Source organism: Stegostoma tigrinum, chromosome 3, assembly GCF_030684315.1.
Source record: "Stegostoma tigrinum isolate sSteTig4 chromosome 3, sSteTig4.hap1, whole genome shotgun sequence".
NCBI classification, from domain to species: Eukaryota; Metazoa; Chordata; class Chondrichthyes; order Orectolobiformes; family Stegostomatidae; genus Stegostoma; species Stegostoma tigrinum.
In genome coordinates this window covers 65,721,893-65,748,804 of record NC_081356.1, presented here as the reverse complement: position 1 = coordinate 65,748,804, position 26,912 = coordinate 65,721,893, and the positions used below count along the sequence as shown (strand labels likewise).

The following is a 26,912-nucleotide window of genomic DNA, read 5'->3' as shown; positions in this document are numbered from 1 at the left end:
TTCGACATGAACTTTTTTTTTGACTTTGAAAGAATCATTTCCACCAACAGTTCCACAGAATAGAACTTGGCCAGACCTTAACATTAAAACAAAACATAAATGTGACATGTTCCATATATTAAAATCTCAACTTAGCAGTCAAAAGAAAATAATGCAAGTTGCCACAAAAATACATACATAAAATTTGGTCTTGATTTTAAATAAATTACATATCTAACAGTATTATGGCTTCTTACATTAGTGAAACATTTGTTGCACGTTTCTCACAATGAAATAATAGATAATGACATTAAAAAGTTAAACATTCTTGTTTCACACCATATTCCACACCCACCCTACAGTTTAGAGAACTTTCCTCTTAAAATGGAGAATGCATATGAAGTCATAAAGTTGAGTGTCATAATCACTTGCAGTAATTAAGGTGGTGTGAAATGAGGAGCAAAACACAGGGCCATTTCATACCGAAAACATTAAAAGTCCTTCTCTACTGATATGAGTGTTCAATAAATATATTAAAATTGCCTCCATCACTTTCAGCTTCCTGCATTTTTATTAAAATCATAAATAACTCCAAAACATCTTAATGGAAAACTCAATGTTGGCCATATACAAAGACTTTTAAAATATGTTTTCTCCCCCACAGTGGAAAGGAATACATTATGCCTTTTTCTAATTTAAAGCAGAATGAGTTATTTATTTTTTGCATAGTTTTAACACCTACAATGCAAGGAAATCGGATAATGACTAACAAATTACATAAGCCCAGACAATTTAATTTTATGTTGGAAGCTCCTTTATCACTTCTTTAACCTTTTATATACCACTGGATCCCTTTTCTACTGAATTACAATAAAAAGTTATTTAATAACTGTGTGGTATCATTAGTTCTACAAAGGACCATGCTGCTCCCACTGCCAATGTGGGCATATTCTGGCAGAGCTAGATTATACAGCAGTAAATGCTGTTTTTACAGTTCTTTTAGGCATGACACACAGATGTTTTCAGGTGACAAAAATAAATACCTAGTAGATAGGTTTCTGTTGCACATGCATCAAGAGTTCTACAGGAAAGGACAGAAATAGCTGGTAGCAAAATGGATCAATGAAAGGCAACTGAGGAGCCACTCAACAGTCTATTCCCAATTCTACCCAGTCATCTGTTGGGAACAAGAAATCATAAATGTTTTTTTCTAATCATCATGAGAAATTAGTATTCTGTATAGACATCTATACAGAGGGAAGTTACAAATCCGTGGATATATTTCCATGGCATTTACAATGGGAAAGCATTAGCTTTTATTTGGAGATGAAGAGTATTCAGAGGGGATTCACTAATACTGAAAATGTGTTATTCCTCATGTGAATGTCTTGAAATCAAACAGTAATTGGATAATCCTTCTTGGTACATGGGTAAGATGATAAAGAACTACAATAATACTAAGTCAATTTTTCTCAATCCACATCAAACAGGATGATGATTGAATCATAAATTTCAACATCAATTACAGGTTACAGAAAATTCCGTAAACTTTAGCCCCAAGGTTTTGATGCACATCAATCAAGTACACTACCAGAAGGTATGGCTTTCCTGATGTGTTGCCCGACATTGACAGTGGCAACATATAAAGAATTTAATTCAAATAATCAGAGTAACAATGAGTTATTTTACTAATGCTGTACATCACAGATGCAAGGATCTTTGTGTTGTTAACATGCAAAACTACGGGGACAAATGTAAAGCTTTCAGATGCTAGAGATTCATTTTGCATAGATGAACAATTGTTGTCATCTGCTACAGTGTACTTTGACAGTGCTTGAAGCCAACAAAATTACTGGTTCTTTTGTAAAATAAAATCAGAGGAGAATTTAAAAAGGCAAATGAAATGGAAGAGAAAGTATGCCTTTTTTTAAAAAAAGGCAAAAAACATAAGTTAAAGGGTTTGAAGAGAACACGATTGGTATTGCATGCACTGTAATAGGCTTTGATGATTAACATTTGCTGGCAAAAAGCTGTGAGATTGGAAAACTAATCTGGCACTCAAGGTTATCTTAAATAGTTACATACTCCATGTAAAGTAGCTGGGCACAGAGATGTAAATACAACTGCACACTTTCAACAGTTTTTTTTTCAGGAACACCATCCCCTATGTATTTTCTTCCCTAGCAGATGATGATCAAGTATCTATCACGTATGGGTACCATCATCTAGAGGGGCTGGATGCAATAATGCTCCAGGCACATTCCCTAAACTTTCCTGAGTTTGCTGATTTCAGCTGCGGTCATAAGGGAGGCACTGATCAACCTTTCTACCAATCACTACACAGGAAGACCTTCTAAGTGCTGCAGGTAAATGGGCTGGATCAAATTCGGTTGTAACATATGCTTAATTCACTCGCTTCGACCACTCAATTTATTCAATATTCACTTTCTACACTCATAGCTAGAGAATACCCACTGAGGCGAGATACCAGAAGGCTGACAGCATATTTGGAACCATATTCCTTTGCAAGTCTCCTGTTGTTAGAAAGTTTGGGGTGCAGTCAGAGAACAGGCTTGTATTTCTGATGTGAAGGAATAAAAATACTATACAACTCTCTAATTCCAGAAATGGTTTAAGGGTTTTGCTCTTCATACGTGAGCAAATGTTAGTAACAGAAACACAGGCTAAAATGTGCTGTTAAAGAATTTCAGTGAATATAGTCTTAACATGCTCGTATGACTTCCTTAAACATCTATATTATGAGGTATTGATGAATTTATGTCCCATCTAAGGTAGATGTCATATGATACATTAAGTGTACATTTATTACAATCACACAATCTCTTTAAGCCTCACATCGTTATGGTATTTTATCAACTGAGAATACCAAAATTAAAGCACATGAAAGACATTTAAGATTTCAGTAATCCGGAAACAGGCAACTGCATAGATGATAAAATTTAAACAACTGGCACCTGCATCAGAGTTTATTTTTGTGAAATGTATTACTTTCTTTGTGAGCTGTTCTAAATGTTTTAGACGGAAAGTCTGCACAGGGTTCAGCACAGTTATGTTATGCTAAGTCAACAACTGCCTAAAAGTACACAGAACATGATAAGAAGCCACAATTGCACAAACGTTGGTCAATGGCCATTCATTATACTGTTTTCATGTGATCTGAAGAAGTTGTCATCCTTCATGCACTGATATTCTGGCAGATCTAGCTTTTCCTTTGCTTCAGAAATATCATTGCAAATGGCTGTAATTAGAGAATCTGAAACAAGGTGGAGATAAAAAAAAAATCATGAATGAGCAAAAACAAGTGAGACTTGAAACCAAAAATATGTAAAATAAAAGACTGTCTTGGGATAAAATTGCTTAGAGTAACAATACCTTTGTGCAGTGAACAACCTGACAAGATACCATGGTTAGCTGAAGACCGCATTTCATTTATAGTTCAGTGTTAAAAATAATGAAGGAAGAGTTCCAAAACATCATCTTCCAGAACCAAAAAAAGGCCTTCTGGTAGGTTAGGGGTAAGAAATAGTTATGAATCTAGCTGAGTAATTCTTTTTAGTTTGTTGTAATCATCCAGGTATGAAGAGATTAGTGTAGCAACACAATTATGCATTCCACAAGCTAAAGAAAGTGCCAACATAAGTTACAAGTAAAAGATAAATTAAAAATAGATTAGCACAGTAAACCAATAAAATTAGAAAAGCAGAAGTTAAAAACTCATGCAAATCATAGTTAGTGCTGATCAAAAATTGTCACCACAGTACTAAGACACAAAGCTCCCAATGGATAGGATCTAACAGCACTGACCACAGGAGTCAACAATGTTTTATCGAATTGTTTGATGATGTTCATGAGAGCTTGAGGAAGGAGGATTGTTTGTCTTCTCCTGTATCATCCTAATGGAGCGGGCAGTAATGGAGACAGGCTGGGAGCTCTTGCTGATTACAGAGAACAATGCAAGCAATGAAGGATGCACAGCACTCCATTTTGACTGATAATATGTTGCACACTGAATAATACTGACATTCACAGCAATTCCTAGTCATCCAGGCGAAATCTTATAGCCTCTTATACCTCCCACAACCACATGGATATCCAATCCAAGGCAACCTCTATCCCTCACTCTGTCATCTCAGACTTGCTTCTCTGAGCTCAAAGTGTGAAGCTGGTTGAACACAGCAGGCCAAGCAGCATTTCAGGAGCACAAAAGCTGACGTTTTGGGCCTAGACCCTTCACCAGAGAAGGGGATGGGGAGAGGGTTCTGAAATAAATATGGAGGGGGGGGGTGGGGGCGGACCAGAGATGGATAGAGGAGAAGATAGGTGGAGAGGAGTGTATAGGTGGGGAGGGGATAGGTCAGTCCGGGGAGGACGGACAGGTTAAGGAGGCGGGATGAGGTTAGTAGGTAGGAAATGGAGGTGCAGCTTGAGGTGGGGGGGGGGGGGGGGGAGATAGGTGAGAGGAGGAACAGGTTAGGGAGGCGGGGACGACTGGGCTGGTTTTGGGATGCAGTGGGGGAGGGGGAGATTTTGAAGCTTGTGAAGTCCACTTTGATGCCATTGGGCTGCAGGGTTCCCAAGTGGAATATGGGTTGCCGCAACTCCATTTCCTACCTACTAACCTCATCCTGCTTCCTTGACCCGTCCATCCTCCCTGGACTGACCTATCTCCTCCCCACCTATCTTCCCCTCTATCCATCTTCGTTCCGCCTCCCCCTCTCTCCGTATTTATTTCAGAACCCTCTCCCTATCCCCCTCTCTGAAGAAGGGTCTAGGCCCGAAACATCAGCTTTTGTGCTCCTGAGATGCTGCTTGGCCTGCTGTGTTCATCCAGCTTCACACTTTGTTATCTTGGATTCTCCAGCATCTGCAGTTCCCATTATTTCTCAAGTCTGAGGTGAAGCAGCAGAGTCTCACTTTACTTATCCACTGCCCACCAGCACAGATAAAGTCATACCAGCAGATTTTTGTGCTCAAGATGGACAGGGTGATGACCACAGGTGGAGGGATGTTGTCCTCAAAGATTGGATTGGCAAGATCAACTCAGGTGACCACAGGTTCAGGACCTTTGAGGACTCTGGACCAGAGGCTCTACCTTGAACTGCAGATATGCTCCTGCAACTAAATGTTCCTGAGACAGAATAAATCTTGGGTGGAGGAGTTCATCCAGTTTACATGCATTGTGATAGCTCTGTGCTGTGAGTGGATAAGTTCCTTACTGGAATGGTCAACCTCTAACATGGAATGCATACAGGAGGTGCACTGTGACATACAAAGGATGCACAGATCTTTGGAGAATGCACCTGAACACCAGCTGGTGTTTTCAAATCAGGAATCCTGAACACCTTGCAAGGATTGAGGACATTACCAAGATGGTTCAATATAATTCTCAGAAAATAATCCAGCTCTTTACCTCCTCCAAAAAGGCAGAAATGCTAAGACAAATTTCAGAATAAGCAATGCTGTGGCTCTTAAACTACTGATTTTTCTCTGGGAACTGTAAAACTGATTACAGTTGAAGTACTGAATGGCACATTTGCAAATTCCTTTCTCTTAAAAAATGGGCAATGAGGGCAATATTAAGAAACACCAGTAAGATAACAAAACATAAAAGGATAATCCAGAACAAGGATCATATTTCCAGAACAAGGAGATCAGTGCTGAAGTGAGCATTGAAAATAGGGTTGTGGAGGAATTTCTTCTTTCAGCGCATTGTGAATCTCTACCTTGGCAACCTGCAGAGCCTGATACAGTGAACACATCTCAGGTTGACAGGCATTCTTCGAGTCATGCAGATTGGAAACTGACTCTTCAGTCCAACTCGTCCATGCCAACCAGGATTCCCAAACTAAATGAATCTCATTTGCCTGTATTTGGTCTATATCCCTCTGAGCATTTCCTATTCATGTACCTGTCCAAATGTCCCTTAAACATTATTACTGTATCTACACCTACCACTTCCTCTGGCAGTTTATTCCACATCTGAACAACTGTGTGAAAAAGTTTTCCCTCGAGTCCGTTTTAAATCTTTCTCCTTTCACCTTGAAAATATGCTGTCTAGTTTTGAATGCCCCTACCCTAGGGAAAAGGCTTTTGCTATTCAGCTTATCTATGCCCCTCATGATTTTAAGCCTCTACCAGGTCAACACTCAGTCTGCTATGCTCCAGGGGAAAAGTCACACCTTATCCAGCCTTTTCTTATATCACAAACCCTCCAGTCCTGGTAACATCCATGTAAATCTTTTCTCTACCCTTTTCAATTTAATAATATCCTTCCTACAGCAGACAAGTGAAACTACACACGGCACTCCAAAAATGGCCTCAATGTCCATCACAAATAGAACAAGACATTCCAAGTCCTATACTCAAAGCTCTGAGCCATGAAGGTTAGTGAGGCAAACGTCTTCTTCACCACTACTGGTGACGCTATTTTCAAGTAACTACATACCTTAACTCCGAGCTGTCTCTCTTTGACAACACTCCCCAGGACTCTATCATTAAATATGCAACTCCTACCCTTGTTCATCTTATCAAAATGCAACGCCTCGCATTTATCTAAATTAAGTTCCATCTGCCACTCCTCAGTTCATTAGCCCAGTTGATCAAGATCTCATTGTATTCTTACATAAGCTTCTCCACTGTCCACTATACCACTAATTTTGGTGTCATCCATGAACATAAGAATATAGGAAGTATGATTAGTATCTAAATCGTTTATATAAATAACAAAATGACAACAGGTCTAGTACCGATTCCTGCGGAACGCCACTGGTCACAGGCCTCCAGTCCGAAAACCAACCAACACTCTATTACCACCCTCTATCTCCTTCTATCAAATCAATTTTTCTATCTAACTGGCAAGCTCTCCCTGGATCCCATGTGATCTAACATTAACAAGGCCTTGTCAAAGGCCTTGCTAAAATCCACGTAGACAATGAGAGCAAAGCAGTAGACAATCTTCTTGGTCACATCCTCAAAAAACGCAAACCCAGTTCATGAGATGCAATTTCCCACACACAAAACCATGCTGATTATCCCTGATCAGTCCTTCCTCTCCAAATGCACGTAAATCTTGTATTTCAGAATCCCCTCCAACAACTTATCCATCACTGATGTCTGACTCACCAGTCTATATTCCCAGGCTTCTCCTTGCAGCCTTTAAGACACAACATTAACATCAATCTTTTGGCACCTCACCTGTGGCTGTAGATTTACACAAATATTTCTGCTAGGAACACCACAATTTCTTCCTTAGCTTCCCAAAGTCCTGCAATACATTTGATCAGATCCTGGAGGGTTATCTACCTTTATGCTTTTTAAGACGTTTACACCTCCTCTTCTGTAATGTGGACTATTTTCAGGACATTACAATTTTGTTCCAAGTTCCCTAGCTTTGATGGCTTTCTCCATATTAAATACTGATGCAACTTTTCATTTAGTATCTCTCCCATCTCCTATGGTTCCAGACATAGATGACCTCATGATCTTTAAGAGGCCCTATTCTCACCCTAGTTGCTCTTTTGCCCTTAATGTACTTGTAGAATCTCTATGGATTCTCCTTAACCTTAACAGCGAAAGCGATCTCATTTCTCCGTTTTTCCCCTTCTGAGTTCCCGCTCAAGTATGGCCCTATACTTTTTATAGTCTTCAAGGGATTCACTTGATCCCAGCTGTCTTTACCTGATATATACTTCCATCTTTCTCTTGATCAGAGTCGCACTCTCACTAGTCATGCATTGTTCCCTACTCCTAGCAGCCTTGCCCTTCACTCTGACTGGAAAATACTTTCTCTGAACTCTTATTATCTCACTTTTGAAAACCTCAGTTACCAGTCGTCCCTTACCTGCAAACAATTTTTGGAAGTTCCTGCGTAAAAATACCAATCAAAATGCTCTGACTTAGATATTTCACTTGTCGACAAGGCCTATCTTTTTCTATAACGATTTTAAAACTAATAGAATTACGGTCACTGATCCCAAAGTGCTCCTCCAATAACATCTTAGTCACTTGCCCTGCCTTATTTCCCAATAGTCAAGTTTTGTGCCTTCTCTAGTGGGTATATTTGCATATTGACAAAGGAAATCTTCTTGAACGCATCTAACCAATTCCTTCCCATTCAAACATTTAATACAATAGCAGTCCCAATCTACAATTGGAAAGTTAAAGTCCCTATTATTACAATCCTAGTATTCTTACACACATTTGAGATTTCCCCACTATATTTGCTCCTAAGTTTCCCACTGGCTATTAAGGGACCAATAGCATGAGCAATATCAAACGGATTGACAGAAAATTATGGGAGATGCAAGGGTTATAATAACAAGGAGGAAAGTGCAATAGAGGCAAAGATCACATCAATCTTAATTCATTGGACAGCAGACTTGAGAGGCACTATGGCCTATGAGTGTCACTATTTGTAATATTCTTAAATACTCAAGGAGACAGATGAAATTCCTACTCTCTGACAACACTGCATGTGGAAACAATGACCTGATATCAAACCTAAACTGCAAAGTGGAAAACTGAAATCCCCTGCCACACAGACCACTTGACCTTTTGGCTTGGGCATTAGTCTGCATGCTATGTTTTCACTGCTGACTGCAAACCATGGAGCCCAGTCTTTGTTTGGTGTCAAAGTGGGCCACAGTGTTCAAATTTGCATTGTAAATTAGTTACTTTACTTTGTACAAAGAGGTGAAATATCTGGTTAGGTTCCAAGTTAAATCTTACCTAATGAATCAAAAGACTTTTCTGCTCGGATGTATCCAACAATTACTATGCTGAGTATTTCGCCATAAAAATCTTCTTTGAAAGTATGAATAATGTGCGTTTCCTGAAAGAATGAGAGCGACAGCCACAACTAAAACATTGTAATAGAAGTCAAAAAGATGCGCTATTCATTAACTGAATACTAAACATCTTAAGCATTATTTCCTAAACTATAAATTGTCCTTGAAAATAAAGCCAGTAGCTTTCACCTCCTCGTTCTTAACGGTTTTAATCCATTCAGCTGTGATGTAAAGTTATTTCACATGAATTTGACAGCTGAAATAATCTCACAGTAGAATCAAAGTGGAATTAAAAGATCCAGATGAAAGAATCGAGTCAATTATTAGTGGCATCTTCAATCATCATTATTCCTTACGCATTTGCTCATTCAGAAGTGTCTACTATATCCATAACCATTGATAATTTGTTTTTAAGACAAGAAGCTGCCACATATTACATTATAAAAAGTCTCACTCATTCCTGTCCTTACCCACATTTATCAGATTTCAATTTTCCAAAGCCTCAAAATTTAAAATGCTCATTCTCATGTTTAACTATGAATCCGGTCTTGTGCCTGCCGGGCATTAACACTCCCTAGCACCAACAACAATTGCCTCAAATTCTCTCAAATGCTAAATATTGCAGATAAAGAAATTCTAATACAAAAACAGCATAACTCCTGGAAATCAGAGATAATGGGAACTGCAGATGCTGGAGAATCGGAGATAACAAAGTGTGGAGCTGGATGAACACAGCCGTTTTCCGAAGAAGTTTTTCTGATGAAGGGTCTAGGCCCGAAACATCAGCTTTTTTGCTCCTCAGATACTGCTTGACCTGCTGTGTTCATCCAGCTCCACACTTTAAATCCTGGAAATACTAAGCAGGTCAAGCAATATCTGTAGAGAAAGTAAAAAGGTCATTTTTCAGATCAATGATCCTTGATCAGAACTAGGAGTTAGGTAACAACTTACTTCCACATAACAGACAGGGAAGAAGGGGTGGGAAGATGCAGATTAGAGGGCAGAAGAGGTTCAATTAAAAGACAACAGTGCAACAAGGGAAAAAAAGATTGGTCTAAAGGCTGTGCAAATTACAACAGCAACAACAGATGTGATCCAACCTGGATTCTAATTGTTGTTACCTCACCACTAAGGAAACAGATCATGAACTTGACCGCAATATTAAGTGATGAGAACAAACTGTCCTTCCTTTTCTCAACATAATACATGCTCACATCAGCCCAGCCTAAGGCTAAGGGGCATGGAATGCTACTGCTCCTATGGTTCTTTTCCAGTTCAACAGTTCTGCGTTAAGGGGAGGCTGCAACCCTTCATTCAAATTCACTTATTGAAGTTCAGCATGGGAGAAGAAAAAGGTGAGTGCGGGCCATGCACAACAGTGGCGTTGATCGACAGTTTAACTGACCTCTCCTGAAATAGATCCTCTCTGGCCTGAATGTTAACAATCAATTAAAACACCTTCTGTGCACAATCTGTTAAATAAACCAAGCACTCTATTTAGCTTTAAAGAAAATTCAACAAAAACAGTACAAACTGCTAACAGCTAAACAACTGAACTCCCCAGTTCTTGGAACTAGGGATCAAGCAGGCATGTAAATTCATACCTTTTCCGGCTGTAACCAATATGTATGCACCTTCAATAAATTTAATGAAAGATATTTCAAACAAGCACTTCACCAGAAAGAAGAGAAAAATTACCATAGATTTTTTTGTATTTTTATAGTATGGGTTCCAACCAATGCTCATAACCATTTTGTGCACATCTCCATGACCAACACAGGCCCAGCCATAGTAAATACCAGTAGTGATGTCGCCTGGTAGGTTGTCTACAACACTGTCTGGGAAGTTGGCTGTGGAATTAAACAAAGGATAGGTAAGATTTTCTTTTTAACATGCTTATCATGCATTTTTGGACATTGAATATTAAAGAACATAAAAGGACATTGAAAAAGAAAATAGAACATTAACCTTAAAAGTAGGATTATGGTGACACTTTAAAACTAAGTTGTATAAAAATCTACGAGGTGGAGGCCTGAAGCAAAGGGTTTTGGTGTAACCTTTAAATACCAGGTGAGATATGTCAGAACAAAATTTTACAAATATTCATTCGGCACTTGGCTCAACGCTTATTTTACCAGAGTGGACTGGGATCTACGCCATTTCCATCAGTACTTGAAGGATACAAAATTAACTAATTTATCCAATCATTAAGCACTAAAGTTTTATTACTCAGATAACTTTTATAGAAAGACCGCTCTCAGACTGCAGTCAAATAATTCCGTTATTTCAACTTGTGCTGTACAATAGCAGCGTTAATTTTTCTGTTGAAGTGCAAAATGGCACTTCATGTGAGCAAATAGACAGTGCATGCATCATTTACTTTTCAGAAGTGGCTCATTCTATACGATTACAGTGTACAAAAACACCTTTCTAAAGCATCGTGACGTACCAAATGAAGGCATTAGATAATTATCCGAATAAGAAGAATCAGCAAGATCATGGGGAAAGGGCAAGTGAGTAGCACTAAGTGAATTTTCCTCTTAAGAGCCAACATAAACACAACAGGCCAAACATCTTCGATGAAATAATTGGTGTGTGCATGTGCATGCTTAAGAGAGTGAGTGTGTGGGATTGTGAGAATGTGCGTGTGTGCGTGTGTCAGAGAGGGGCTGCGCGAGTACGTGTATGTGTGTGTGTATACGTGTATGCGAGAGAGAGAGAGAGAGAGAGAGAGAGAGAGAGAGAGAGAGAGAGAGAGAGAGAGAGAGAGAGAGAGAGAGAGAGAGAGAGAGAGAGAGAGAGAGAGACCCACACTCTCACAGGTATCGGAGATAATAGGAACTGCAGATGCTGGAGAATCCGAGATAACAAGGTGTGGAGTTGGATGAACACAGCAGCCAAGCAGCAGGAAAGCTGACGTTTCAGGCCTAGACCACTTTCTGATGAAGAGTCTAGGCTCGAAACGTCAGCTTTCCTGTTCCTAAGATGCTGCTTGGCCTGCTGTGTTCATCCAGCACAACACCTTGTTATCTCTCACAGGTATGCGCTCTCTCTCCTTCACACACCAACACACACATGTAGAGAGTCATGGTCACACGCATAAATGATTTCACCCAAGATGTTTGTATAGTTGCTGATACCTTTGCTCAAGAAAAATAAAACCTGACCCCAGTTTAAACCATAGATAGATTCTAAGCAAGACCTCATACTGAAAATGCATTGTTTGACCTGAGATGTCACCTATTGTACACATTGACAAGCCTTTTATCTCAGGACAACAACTTGAAAGGAATCTGGATTTTGCATTTTAATCGATAGTCTCCATCCTAACTGATTAAAGATTTAACAAGAGGCGGCCAGTTTTAGAGTTGTTACCTTTCAGCTTGTAAATTATGTCTTATACCTCCTCTCTCACACTATGCTTGTGGAAGGAGCTGAGATCTGAAAGTCATTGTTTTCAAATAAACCTGTTGGACTATAACCTGGTGTCATGTGCTTTTTGACCTTTCACATACGGAATCAAGCTGCTTCAGTATCGGAGGGACTGTGCTGAATCCTGTGCAATCAACAAACATGTCTATTTCTGACTTTATCAAGAAGGGAAGGTCATTTGTGAGGCAGCTGAGTGAGTATACTTGGGCTGAGTGATCAGTAAAAATACAGTTGTCTAAGTGAATGTGAACAAACAGCTATACAACTCGAGAAGCTGCCACTTCACTGCATACAGGTCAAGATGATGTTATCTCATCAAACATATAGAGCACAGACTGACCGTCAGTCACAAAGGTCCACCATTCACCTCTAAGGGTAATGGATTGGCAACAACTTCCACAGCAGTAATACTCATCACAGCCAATCCTAAGGTAGGACAACCACCAGGAATATTGGAGAGGCACAAGAAAAACAGCCAACTGATCAATGTATTGAGTACAGAAGTTGGGATGTCATGTTGCGACCATAGAGGACATTGGTTAAGCCACTTTTGGACTCTGCATTCAATTCTTGTCTCCCTACAACAGGAAAGATGTTGTTTAACTTGAAAGGGTGCAGGAAAGATGTACAAGGATGTTGCCAGGGTTAGGAGGGTTTGAGCTGTAGGGAAGAGGCTGAACAGGCTAAGGCTACTTTCCCTGGAGCTTCAGAGGCTGAGGGGTGGCCTAATAGAAGTTATCAGGAGAGGCCATAGGTTTAACGTGAGATGGCCAAGATTCACAAAGGACTTAAGAGGCAATTTTGTCACGCAGAGGCTAGTGCGTGCACCAAATGAGCTGCCAGAGGAAGTGGTGGAGGCTGGTACAACATATATAAATAGGAAAGGTTTAGAGGGAATATGGGCCAAATGCTGGCAAATGGGACTAGATTAATTGAGGGTATATGGTCGGCATGGACGACTTGGACTGAAGGCTTTGTTTCCACACTGTACAGCTCTGTGACTCTATTCATGCAAAGAAGACATGGAGCTGAGAACAACCGGTTTATCGTTTTCCTGAGACACCACGGGTACGCATTATATTTTGCCTAAATCTCGAATGGAGAAGCCACTAAAACCAGCACATGCAACGTGTCTTGTGTAATATTAAACGGCTATGATGCAATCTACGAGGGAGGAGCTTTCAAAATAAATATAGATTTTCAAAGATCGACCGAGCCAAACGACCCCGGGGAGAATGTACCAGAAACCCGCTTGGTCGGCCGCAAAACCCCAACCCCAACCCCAACCCCAACCCCATCCCCATCCCCATCCCCATCGCCCGCCTTTACCTGTGCGGATACCCAGCTCTCTGCTGCCTCGGCCGAATCCTCGGACCACCTCCCCGCGGCAGAAATACGGCAAACTCCTCATGGCCACAGCTCAGTCACTCTCCAGGCCAGGCCCACGGACAAAGCGAACGGTTTATTTAAAACTAACACACCCGGTTTCCACCCGATCACCGACTCTAATCCTCGGCCAAAGGGTCTGTCAACAAACAGAGCTCACAGGAACCGGCGTTTCCAGGAAAGCCGTTACGTCAATTTTTTTTAAATATTTCTCGGGTCCCTTTCCTTCTCCGCCTCCGTGGAAACTGAGGCCAAATGATCCTCCCAGTCCAATAGCGCCGCCTGCTGCGTGGAGGACCAGTGTGGCAGCGCCGCCTGTTGTGTGAGGGATCAATATGGCAACGCCGCCTGTTGTGTGAGGGATCAGTGTGGCAAGACCGCCTGTTGTGTGAGGGTTTAGTGTGGCAACACCACCTGTTGTGTGAGGGTTCAGTGTGGCAACACTGCTTGTTGTGTGAGGAATCAGTGTGGCAACACCGCCTGTTGTGTGAGGGATCAGTGTGGCAATGCCGCCTGTTGTGTGAGGGATCAGTGTGGCAACGCCACCTGCTCTGTGAGGGATCGGTGTGGCAACACTGCCTGTTTTGTGAGGGATCAGTGTTGAGGTTGGTTGCCTCACTGAGCTGGCTTGTTGTTCTGCAGATGTTTCGGTAACATGCTGGATAACATCCTCAGTGCAGCCTCCAATGAAGCGTCGGTGTGTTTTCCCATTTGGTTTTTAAACTCCGGGATCCGTTGAGATAGATTGCCTCGCTTCCCATTTTCTTTCATAGTGGAATGTATATTGGGTTGAGTTCAATGTGTTTATTAATGGCTTTCTTCATAGAGTGCCAGGCTTCTAGGAATTCTCTAGCCTGTCTCTGCTTAGCTTGTCCCAGGATTTTCGTGTTGTCCCAGTGAAATTGGTGGTTCTCCTTGTCCATGTGGATTGATAAGAGTGACTATTGGGCGTGTCTTTTTGTTGCCAGTTGGTGTTTGTGCACCCTTATTGTTAATTTCCTTCCTGTTTGTCTGATGTCGTGTTTCTCGCAGTCTCTGCAGGGGATCATGTAGATGACATTGTTCCTGTCCATGATGGGGAGTGCGTCTTTAGTTTGTATGAGCAGTTGTCGTAAGGTTGATGTGGACTTGTGTGCTGCTCTTTTGCCCAGCGATCATAGGAGTCTTGTGGTCAGTTCCGATGTGTTCCTGATGTGGGGTAGTGTGATGAGAGTGTCCGGGTGTATCAGTGTAGCAGAACAATGTAGCACATAAAGTGTGAAGAATTATGGAAAACAAGCAGCAGCAAATGCAAAATCCATGGTGCATTTTGGGACACTTCACTTGGTGCTGGCAAACATGATTTTTCCCTTGTTGTTCCACCCTCCTCTAAAGTGGGATTAATTTCCATGGGACACATGCAATCTAATTAATCCCAGAGAGTATACAGGCCAGATTAATGATCCTGTTGAAGTGTCGTAGGTTGAAAACAATTAGCATTGGTGAATTTCCTATTCCAGTTCGACTAAAGCTCCTCACCTAAATGGACATGCCTTCTTTTAATATTTTGGTTATTTGGTTGCAGATAGAATACTTTCTACCTCCTCTAGCCATGTGAATTTATTTAGAATTGTCTTGGTTTCTTACACTTGTCATATTTTGTTGATGTGATAGATCTTATTTATTTTTATTTTAGCTAAAATCACTGAAATTGCTACCTAACTTGGGTTCCTTGGATCTGCATTCCTTTTATCTCAATATTTGCTGATGAATAGGATTGCCTTTTGTACGGTTCTGCTAAAATTGAAAACCTGCCAAGAATGACCCCACACTTTGTTATCTAAGAATGACCCCGTGCTTTTTACAATTTTCACCTTGTTTTGATATTGAGTATTGTTTCTTAACCTGTAAAAGGTCTAGACTGTTAAATGTCTAATTTTTTTTACATTGGCTTAGTTGTGTTTTGTGAAGGAAATTTCTTTGCAGTTAGGTGTTGCTGTGATCTGTGCTATTAAGGCCTGTGGAGAAATCATGTTTTTTTTCCCCTCCTCAATCCTGCCTATTATGGTTTAATTGTTATACTGTAGAAGGATCTTCACTGGAGCCTCACAAGCCTTTCCCTGCATTTTTGAAATTACAGGATTATAAAATGTTTGCAGCACAGACAAAGGCCACTTGTGTCAGTTCTGGCTGTTGAAGAAGCAATTCACCTCAGGCCACCCAACCACCTCTTCAGAAAACAGTACAATCCTCTCTTGAATAACCTGATCGAGCCGATTTCGGTCACAAGTCCAGACAACACTTTCCAGTTATAACCACTCACCACTTAAAAACATGTTTCTTTTTGCACTCTTGTCAATGGAATCATGAAACAGCCCTGAGTCTGGTACCCAACAAAAAGACACTTGCTGCTGAAATTTTTCATTTAAAAATAATACTATTTTAGTTTCAATTGTTAAGTGATGTTTTGCAATCAGAGTATGTTTTTATTGCAGTGATTGATTGTTGAACCCTGGCCTACAAAGTTGTCGACTTTTACATTGATTACTGTCTGTAAGTTTTGAGGTGCATGAGAGTATACTTCCTACTTGAAAGTCTGTTCTTGTGAATTTAAGACAAAAGAAAACACAGCTTGGGATCATTACTATCGTGATATTGTTAGAGTTTAAGTGCCCAGAACCTTTTTAAATCACTATTTTCATTTGGAAGAAAAGATTGACAATCATCTGTTCACTTTAGAAAAACAGAGGGTCATCATGTTCCTTCTGCTTCAATACACTGTTGTTCACATTTTGCAGAACTTATTTATGTAATGGCTGAGTCCATTGTGAATGTTTGGCTGAGTTTCAACAGCTCCCAAACCATTTATTTAATCAGCTGATTTGGCTCATATTTTGATTAACAATTTTAGGAGGTTATCAAATAGTTATCTTTCTTTAATGTTCTTTTTGAAAAAGACAATGGATTGGTTTTACACCAAATTGATCACTTGAAATTTAAATTTATTTAATGTTTTTTATGGGTGAGAAATGTTACTGCATGAAGTATACTTAAGTTAGCATTCTTTAAAATTTTTATACAGTTAATTTTCTTGCATGCCCATTTCAAAGACTGAAGCCTGACCATCATGAACACTGGGTCAATGACTCTGAAAGATACATAGGCTTGGGGCACAGAGGTAATATGTTATCATGAAGAGGATATGGTAAATATGGGGGCGTACTGTAAGAATGTGTAGGACTATTAGTCTTTAGTTAAACCTTTTTTCATAATACATGTATTTGTTTTTATCTACATATTTTAGATTTTGCAGTATGATTAAGTATAGGAAAGAGGAGAGGGCATGAAAGAGACAGAAGAGGAACATGGGGGATATGAGGGAGCATGTGTTCTGCATTGAGAGAGAAGACTTTAAGAGCTGACCTTTATTATTAAAGCTGGACCAATGTCCCTGAAAACCGAGACTAACCCGCCCCGGCTGTCTTATGCCTGTCTTCAATTTGCCTCTGCCTCCCCCAGATATACAACGTTACAGACGATTTCTGAATAAGGTAGGTTTTCTCCGTCAGGAAGTTTCCCAATTTATCTTTCATTTTCTGCATAAAATGACGCCTCTACATTCAAATGCATTTATCCTTGACAGCTCCATATTATTTCATTGAGTCAAACTCTGCACAAGATGAAATCTGCATGAGCATCTATATATAATACTTTTCATGAGTAGGAGTGTGGTTTTGGAGTTCTTTTTACAGTCTCTAAAGGAAAGACACACAAGAAACTTCTCAACATTCCCTGAACAATTTCAAGACTAGTTTGCTGATTTGTTTTGTAATGTACTTCTGCAATATTAAATGTGAACTGCAGATGTCAGTAACATACGCCCATTTATATTCTAAACACTATCTGAGCTATCCAATTGGTAACCAAATTATAATAAAGAACCTCAGCTCTCTGGGTTTATGTATCTGGAGAGCTTCACAAATGACGATATTGCAAATTGCAAACATGTTTTAGATTGGAGTCAATTGGACAGATTCTAAAGATCCAAAATTTTAACATCAAAATTTTAAAACTTCATTCATGGGATGAGGGCAGCACTGGCTAGGCAACATTTATTGCCCATAACTAATTACCCAGAGGGCAGTTAACTGTCAAACACATTGCTGTGGGTCTGAGTCACATGTAGGCCAGACTAGGTCAGGATGGCAGTTTCCTTCCCTAATGGACATAAGTGAACCGGATGGGTTTTCCCAACAATCAGCAATGGATTCATGATTATCATTAGGCTGTTAATTCCAGATATTTAAAAATTCAAATTCCACCATCTGCTGTGGTGTTATTCAAAATACAGGTCCCCCAAACATTACTTGGGTCTACGGATTAGCAGTCCAGCGATAATACCACTAGGCTACTATCTCCCTGCAAAATGCAATAAAAATCACTGAAAAGATTTCCCAGGGACTAAATAATAAACAAAGAGGGATATAAAATTGGTCACACTGACCCTTATTGAAAGCACCCAAAGGCCTAGTGGTGTTATCAGTAGACTATTAATCCGGAAACTCAGTTACTGTTCTGGGGCCTGGGTTTGAATCATGTCAAAGTAGATGTTGGAATTTGAATTCAAAGAAAAATATCTGGAATTATGCATCTATTGATGACCATGAAACTGTTGTCAATTGTTGGAAAAACACATCTAGCTCACTGATGTCCTTCAGGGAAAAGATCTGCCATCCTCACCTAGTCTGGCCTACATGTAACTCCAGACCCACAGCAACGTGGTTGACTCCCAAACAGCCTCTGAACTAGCCTAGCAAGCCATTCATTTGTATCAGCTGCTACTAACTACCAACAAAGTCCGGTTGGATCACCCGGCATTGAGCTCGGCAATGAAAAAGACAATGGCAGAAACAGCCCTGTCGACAATGCAATGTCCAACTTATTAATATCTGGGGATCATGCCAAAATTAAGAGAGCTGTCCTGCAGATGAATCAGGGATCAACCTGACTTAGTCATACATTAGAGACAATGCCTCAGACACTACCATCACCATTCCTGAATATGCCCTGCCCCACCAGCAAGTCAGACCCAGCAGAGGTGGTGATATAGCGGTATACAGTTGGGAGGGAGTCGTCCTGGGAGTTCTCAATATTGGCTCTGGACACCATGAAGGAAACCTTCTACTATGATTACTATGTACTGACCTCCCTCTGCTGGTGAATCAGTACTCCTCCATGTTGAACAAGACTTGGAAGAAGCACTGAGGGTGGCAAGGTGCAAAATGCACTCTGGGTCGGCAAATTTTAATATCCACCTCTGAGTTTGACAGGGTTGCAGTACTACTGATGGGGCTGGTCAGGACCTAAACATCATAGCTGCTTGACTGGGTCTGCACCAGGTAGTGAGGGAACCAACAAGAGGGAAAAATATACTTGATCTCAGCTTTACCAACCTGCTTGCTACAGATGCATCTGTCCATTACAGTATCGGTGAGAGTGACCACCACACAGTCCTGGTGGAGACAAAGTCCTACTGAGCTAAATTGGACAGACTTCGAACAGATCTAGCATCTCAAGATTGGACATCCATGAGGTGCAATGGGCCATCAACAACAGAATTGTACACCAGCAAAATCTGTAACCTCATGGCCCGGCATATCCCCCACTCAGCCATTACCATAAAGCCAAGAGAATAATCTTTGTTTAAGCGAAAGAGCAGGACTGCATGCCAGGAGTAGCATCAGTCATTCCAAAATTAAGGTGTCAGCTTGGTGAAGCTACCAAACAGGACCACTTGCATATCAAACAGCAAGTGATAGACAGAGGAAAGTGACCTCACAACTAATGGATCAGATTAAAGCTCTGCAGTCCTGCTACATCCAGTCATAAATGATGACGGCTAATTAACCAATTCCTGGAGGAAAGGGCTCCACAAATATTCCCATCCTCAATAGACAATAGGTGCAGGAGTAGGCCATTCAGCCCTTTGAGCCAGCACCACCATTCATGATCATGGCTGATCATCCACAATCAGTATCCTGTTCCTGCCTTATTCCCATAACCCTTGATTCCACTATCTTTAAGAGCTCTATCCATCTCTTTCTTGAAAGTATCCAGAGAGTTGGCCTCCACTGCCTTCTGGGTCGGAGCATTCCATATATCCACCACTCTGGGTGAAGAAGTTTTTCCTCAACTCTGTTCTAAATGGTTTACCCCTTATTTTTAAACTGTGTCTTCTGGTTCTGTTCTCACCCATCAGCAGAAACATGCTTCCTGCCTTCAGTGTGTCCAATCCCTTAATAATCTTATACTTCTCAATCAGATCCCCTCTCATCCTTCTAAACTCAAGCGTATACAAGCCCAGTCGCTCCAATCTTTCAACATATGATAGTCCCGCCGTTCTGGGAATTGACCTCATGAACCTACGCTGCACTCCCTCAATAGCAAGAATGGAAGAGCCCAACACAGCAGTGCAAATGATAAGGCTGAAGTATTTGCAACAATCTTTAGCCAGATTTGCCAAATAGATGATTCATGGTGGCCTCCTCCAATAGATGCCAGCATCAAAGATGTCAGTCTTCAGCAAATTCAATTCATTTCCGGTGGTGTAAAGGAACATTTGGAGACATTGGATACTGCAAAGGCTATGGACCCTGACAACATTTTTAAAACCGTGGTGAAGTCTTGTGCTCCAGAATATGTCACCTCCACCCCCTTCACCCCTTGCCCAGCTATTCTAGTGTAGTTACAACACTGGTATCTGTCCAAAAATATGGAAAATTGCCCAGATATGACCTGTGCACAAAAAGCAGGACAAATCCAACCCATTCAATTACTGCCCCATCAGTCTACTCTTGCTCATCAGGAAGGTGTCATCGATAGTGGTACTAAACAGCACATGCTCAGCACTAATCTGCTCAGTGATGCCCAGTTTGGGTTGTGCCTGGGCCGATCAGCTCCTGATCTCATTACAGCCTTGGTACAGACATGGAAGAAAGAGTGAAATACTAAAGGTGAGGTGAGAGTGGCAGTCTTTGACATCAAGGCGGCATTTGACAGAGTGTAGCATCAAGGAGCCCCAGCAAAACTGGAATCAATGGGTATCGGGGGCAAACTCTGCTGATCAGAGACATACCTGGCACATAGGAAGATGGTTGTGATTGTTAAAGGTTGGCTAACTCAGATCCAGGACATCTTTGCAGGAATTTCTGTAGTGTCCTAGACTCAGCTATCTTCAGCTGCTTCATCAATGAACTTCCCTATATCATAAGGTCAGAAGTGGGTATGTTTGCCAATGATTGCACAATCTTCAGCACCCTTCAGCACTCCTCAGATACTGAAGCAATCCAGTATCCAGGCTTCGCTGACAAATGGTTAGCAACATTTTTGCCACACAAATGCCAGGCAATGACCATCTCCACCAAGAGATGATTGATCCATTACCCCTTCTTGATACTATCACTGAACTCCCCACTTTCAACATCTTTGGGTTTCTCTTGACATCCTTGAGAAACTCAACTGGCCTTACCACATAAAGACAATTGCATCAACAGCAAGTCAGTGACAAGAATGCTGCATCTGGTAACTCACTTCCTGACTCCACAGAGCCTGCCCACCATTTATAAGGAAGATGTTAAAAGCATGATGGAATACTCCCCATTTGCCTGGATGGTTGCAGCTTCAACAACATTGAAGAAGCTTGACACCATTCAGGACAAAGCTTGATTGGCACTACATTCATAAGCAATCAAACCCTCCAGCAACAAGGGTCAGTCACAGCATGTATCATCTACAAGATGCATTGCAGAAATTCACTAAAGATCCTTAGACAGTACCTTCCAAACCCACGATCACTTCCATTTGGAAGGACAAGGGCAGAATATACAAACAACACCACCACCTGCAAGATCCACTCCAAGTCAGTCACCACGCCAATTTGGGAATATATCATCATTCCTTCGCTATAGTTCTACAGTTGCATTTATTTCAAATGATTATGTTGCCAAAATTCTTCAGTTCTTTCACAGTTTGGAAGTGTGCAGAGTATAAGTATTTAAAAATTATTTTTAATTAATCTGTCAGATATAATGTACAAACTTCCATGTCAGGTTGGACTTTAGCTCAGATATTTTGGCCCAGAGGTAGGGACACTACTACTACACCACAAGGGCCTTAATCTTTGATAATGTTCCTGCCTGTTATATCCACAAGATTAAAAAAAAGTCACCAATCTAAACTGTTTTGTTCTTTTGGTGCGTAGTCTTGAGTAGCTATTTAACTAAGCAGCAGTTGGCAAACTGGGTTGCACATTGTATCCCCTTACATTATTTCCTGGCAGAAGGAAAGCACCAAGTAATGTTAGAGCTCATTATAGTCTCACAATGTTCAACTCTCGGCCCAGAATGCTAAAAGGTTCCCCTGAAGACCATTTGAAAAGCAATAGCCTAGAACAGTACGCATGCTTTTTTTGAGTATTATTACCTAGACTTGGCTGCCTGAAATAATGAACATTTGGCAAGATGGCTTTCCAAACTAGCTTAAAAATGTAGACCCTCAGAATCCTACAACATTGTGCAATGCTTTGGCATGTTGTTACTAAATCTAGAACTTGAACAAATGATAAAAATAACAGTAGAATGACTACATTTTATATGTCCCCAATGTTCTGAATGAACATTGAGTTTCCTCGCAACCATCGTCTCGTTCTCTCTTGATGGGAATGGACCTCGCTGTTCCTGTACTGTTACAGCATATCATGTCAACTACTTCTCTGGAACTGAGTCCTAACTAATGCAGCGCTTTTACAGTAGAGGAAGGGAAAATTATATGATGTTGACTTTTGTGTGAGCGCAGAGCCAGGAAATAAATATGAAAACAATAACCACTAACAGGTGACTAAATATTAGGAAAAATTTAATGACATGAAAGATATGAGTAGGTGGAACCCATTGACACATGGGGAGGTTGAAGCAGAGTACATTGTTATGTTTAACGGAGGCCTGATTCATGCATAAAAGAGGTACAGAGTGAGTGGCAAAGGAAATGAATGTGAGGAAAGGTTCGTGTGGATATAAATTTTGGCAGAGACCAGTCAGACTGAGGAGTCTGTTTCTGGTATAAATTCTGAGTAATCTATAGAAGTGAATTTCTTGAAAATGTCTTTTAGAAATAGTTGTTTTTGAGAAATTTTTCCCTGTTTGGAATAGTGATAATAGTCTACTGTGTGAGACTTAGAATATTATTGAAGGAAAAGGAAGAGCAAGTAGTTTTCAAAGAATGTTTAGCATGAGAAAAAGAGGCATTTGCAAAATGCAGCCTACTTCACAATTATTCACAACGCTGCAAATGATTATAAATTGACTCCACCAAACTGAGGCCCCCCAACTTTCAAGCTGAAACAAATTGCACCTTTAAGAAGATAACAACAGGTTGAACGTAAGACAGAGTAACTGGAAACCAAAGGAAGAGCAGTGACTTCCCAGACAATGAAATGTGAGGCTGGATGAACACAGCAGGCCCAGCAGCATCTCAGGAGCACAAAAGCTGATGTTTCGGGCCTAGACCCTTCTCTGATGAAGGGTCTAGGCCTGAAACGTCAGCTTTTGTGCTCCTGAGATGCTGCTGGGCCTGCTGTGTTCATCCAGCCTCACATTTTATTGTCTTGGATTCTCCAGCATCTGCAGTTCCCATTATCGCAGTGACTTCCCATCCTCTTCCAGTCTGCTTGCACACAGTTATTTATTTCATTGTTATTTTGTTATTGATTTATTTAGGGGGTCTCACCGATATGGGCTGATGGAATGTGAAATCACACCATCTAACGTTTACTATTAAAAATATGTTATAGGCTTTGCTAATTTATTGTCCATCCCTAAGTGCCTTTGGCATAATTCAGTTTAGCTACGGCCTTGAACCACGTTGTCTGTGTTGGCATATATACACCGACAGCACTGTTGGGAGGGAGTTTCAAGATTTTGACTCAGCAGCAATGGAAAGAACTGAGAAATAGCTGCAAATCAGGATGCTGTGTAACTTAGAGTAGAACTTAATGGTGATGGTGTTCACATGCATCTGTTGTCTTTGCTGTTCAGTGTGGTAGAAGTTTCAGATTTGGAAGATACTATCAAAGGATCCTTGGCAAGGTGCTGTTCTGGCCATAGTATATATAACTCTTGCTGCTGTTTGCTGGTGGTGGGAAGAATAACTGATTAAGCTAATGGCTGCTATGTGGATCAAGCAGAGATAATGGGAACTGCAGATGCTGGAGAATTCCAAGATAATAAAATGTGAGGCTGGATGAACACAGCAGGCCAAGCAGCATCTCAGGAGCACAAAAGCTGACGTTTCGGGCCTAGACCCTTCATCAGAGAGGGGGATGGGGAGAGGGAACTGGAATAAATAGGGAGAGAGGGGGAGGCGGACCGAAGATGGAGAGTAAAGAAGATAGGTGGAGAAGATACACTCTCTCCACCTATCTTCTTTACTCTCCATCTTCGGTCCGCCTCCCCCTCTCTCCCTATTTATTCCAGTTCCCTCTCCCCATCCCCCTCTCTGATGAAGGGTCTAGGCCCGAAACGTCAGCTTTTGTGCTCCTGAGATGCTGCTTGGCCTGCTGTGTTCATCCAGCCTCACATTTTATTATGTGGATCAAGCAGGCTGCTTTGACCTAAATGATGTTATGTTTCTTAATGTTAAGCTTGACTTGTTGTCACTGGTGACTATAATGTGAACATTTGCACAATGTGACTTTGAACACATTCTACATACTAGCTCTAATTCATGTATTTCATCTCCCACAGAACCTTCACGACAGACATAAGAAGGGTGTCATGGGGCTTATTAGAGGAGGGTGTACACACTGAGGCAATGTTATTTCATGACCCATGCACTCTCCATTAATACTAGATAAATAGGTTATGTTGGAATGCCAATAAAAATACCTAAACTTCCAAACAACCTTGAAAAATTATTTGTAAGAACATTTGACGTGTAATAACATGTATGGACTGTAATGTGGGAGGGTGGACTAGTGTAGGTAGGAGAGTATTTTTAGTGGTGTAGTCTCAATGGTCCAAAAGGCCTCTTCAATACTGTATGATTCTACATTGTTAAAAGGTGGATTGCACTTCACATCCAACTACTGGATATATTTGGAAGTCCCCATTATTAGATGCTGGATCTCTCAAACTCAGGCTAGTTGGATGCAGATGCTGAGCCTTGGCAGAGAGGAAGAAGTCACCCATAAAGAGGACATTGTGGAACATCAGCTAAAATATATTTTCTTATGTTTGCATTTGCAGGGGTGGAGCACACCATTGGAAAAAGATTAATGAGTGCATCACAAACACAAGTGCCATGATACGTCTTGTATTTGGATTGATACCTTTCGATCTCCATAGAGAAATTTACAACTGCTTCAAGAATCAAACATAGCAGGCAACAGAGTATATGTTGCCCCTGACCAACGGCTTGCCTATTCAGTCTTCTACTTAGGAGGAAGGAACTTCTCATTTTTGCTCTTCAGAAACACAATGAAGTGCAGCAAACTACTCTCTTGCTCTTGGCTGGCAGCAAATTACATGTTGGCATGTGTCAAGAGGTCTTGTCTCAACATTCCTCCTCACTCTAGGCTGCAGAACTAACATTACCTTTCTCCTGCTGCAATACCAGCACTCTATTGCGTAATTTTGTGCAAGACAGAGCAGACCATTAACATTCAAGAAATATTTGCCAGTGCACGTGGAACAACACACTGGATCAGTTCAAAGTTGCATCTTCAGCAAACCAATGCCTTTCTCAATGATTGATCTTGTGCTGTCATGGCTCCAGTGATAACTTGCTTCTGCAGCTATTGTGGGGCCCCCACTGCCTCATCCTCATGATATGCTTTGTCACCGAGAGACACCCGGTGATTCTGGTTGGAAATGTGAAGCTGTCGTCAAATCATAGACTCTCTACAGATAGAGGCCATTCAACCCATTGATCATGCACCAACCTTGTGAAAAGCAACACATCCATATTTACTGAAGAATGGTCCAGACCTGAAATGTCAGCTTTCCTGCTCCTCTGATGCTGCCTGGCCTGCTGAGTTCATCCAGTTCCACACCTTGTTATCACGTCCATATTTACCATGGCTAAACCACCTAACCTGCATATCCCTGGACTATGGGAGTAGATACACATGCAGACATGGGGAGAATCTGCAAACTCCACACAGACAGTCACCCGAGGCTAGAATTGAACCAGGTTCCCTGGTGCTCTGAGGCAGCAGAACTGACCACTGTACCACCCTTGCCATGTCTGGGGGATGTAATAGGCTATTACAAATATACAGAATAAATGAAAAAATTCCAGTTGTTAGAACTGTACAAAATTAGCATTTCCAGCAATTTTCTGATTTCATTTCATATTTCCAGTATCAGCACTATTGCTTTTCTATCTATTTAAGTCCTTGCTCTTGGAGCACAACCTGTTCCAGAGTGCTTCTTGCATGTGGAGGTCACTGAAGCTGACTTTGAATGTGGAACCTGCAACTGAAAAGGGAAGATTGGGGCAGAGTTAAAACATCAGTTTTTGCCTGGCCATCACACCTCATTCACTGGGCTCAGTAAAATATTTTCCAGTCAAAGCTATAGGCACAACCTCTTAAATATGCAGAAATAGTAAGTATTTGGCCTCAATAAAAAGAGTCAAGATTTACTAAAAGCCAAATAAAAGCACTCAGACACAGAGGGTTTCATTTTTGTTTCAGTGCTTGTACAATGGCATTGGGACAAAACAGATCATATATCCAAATTTCATTTCCATTTCATTTAATGGTCCTTTTCATGCCATTCTTGCATAAGCTGTGAAGTTGAAAATTTCCACAAAGGAGAAAATGACCCACAAAGAAGGAGTAAGATACAGAAAGAATGTCTGATATCTGGAGAAACAGAAGTTCTGTTATCAGGGCAAGATGAAGGAAAAATGCACATGAGGAGAGATAACTGAGGCAGAAGGGAAAAGTGGTGAAGAGAGAATCAAAAGGACATTCAGTAACAGTAAGTGCTGTACTACAATAATAAACAGAGAAACTGGAAAATAGTGCACAAAGTGCTAGAGAAAGTTGAACCACAAACACATATATAACAATAACATATTTGTATGGTAAACCTTGTATTATTCTGTAAATCTCTGTCAACTAGAATTCTTTTGTAAACAGGATTTCTTGCAGTTCAATTTATTAATAAAAGATGACCATTTTCAATGTTCAAATAATGCAATCTATAAAAAATACTAATCATAACTCTAACCTGCACATCTGCAGAAATTGTCCTTAGCTTTTTGATT

General features: G+C 40.8%; 1 protein-coding gene and 1 long non-coding RNA gene across 2 annotated transcripts; one reads left to right on the top strand and one right to left on the bottom strand.

Annotated features, from left to right (window-relative positions):
* Positions 1–13,865, bottom strand: rfk (riboflavin kinase). Its single transcript, XM_048527886.2, has 4 exons — positions 13,548–13,865; positions 10,485–10,636; positions 8,728–8,830; positions 1–3,253 (listed from the first exon to the last, which is right to left on the bottom strand). Exons 1-4 carry the CDS (start codon positions 13,627–13,629, stop codon positions 3,123–3,125), a joined length of 468 nt encoding a protein of 155 aa, XP_048383843.1. The 5' UTR covers positions 13,630–13,865; the 3' UTR covers positions 1–3,122.
* Positions 12,310–26,912, top strand: LOC125451121 (uncharacterized). The gene is made up of 3 exons (XR_007247218.2): positions 12,310–12,411; positions 16,888–17,134; positions 24,884–26,912. It is a non-coding gene; the product is annotated as an uncharacterized LOC125451121 (long non-coding RNA).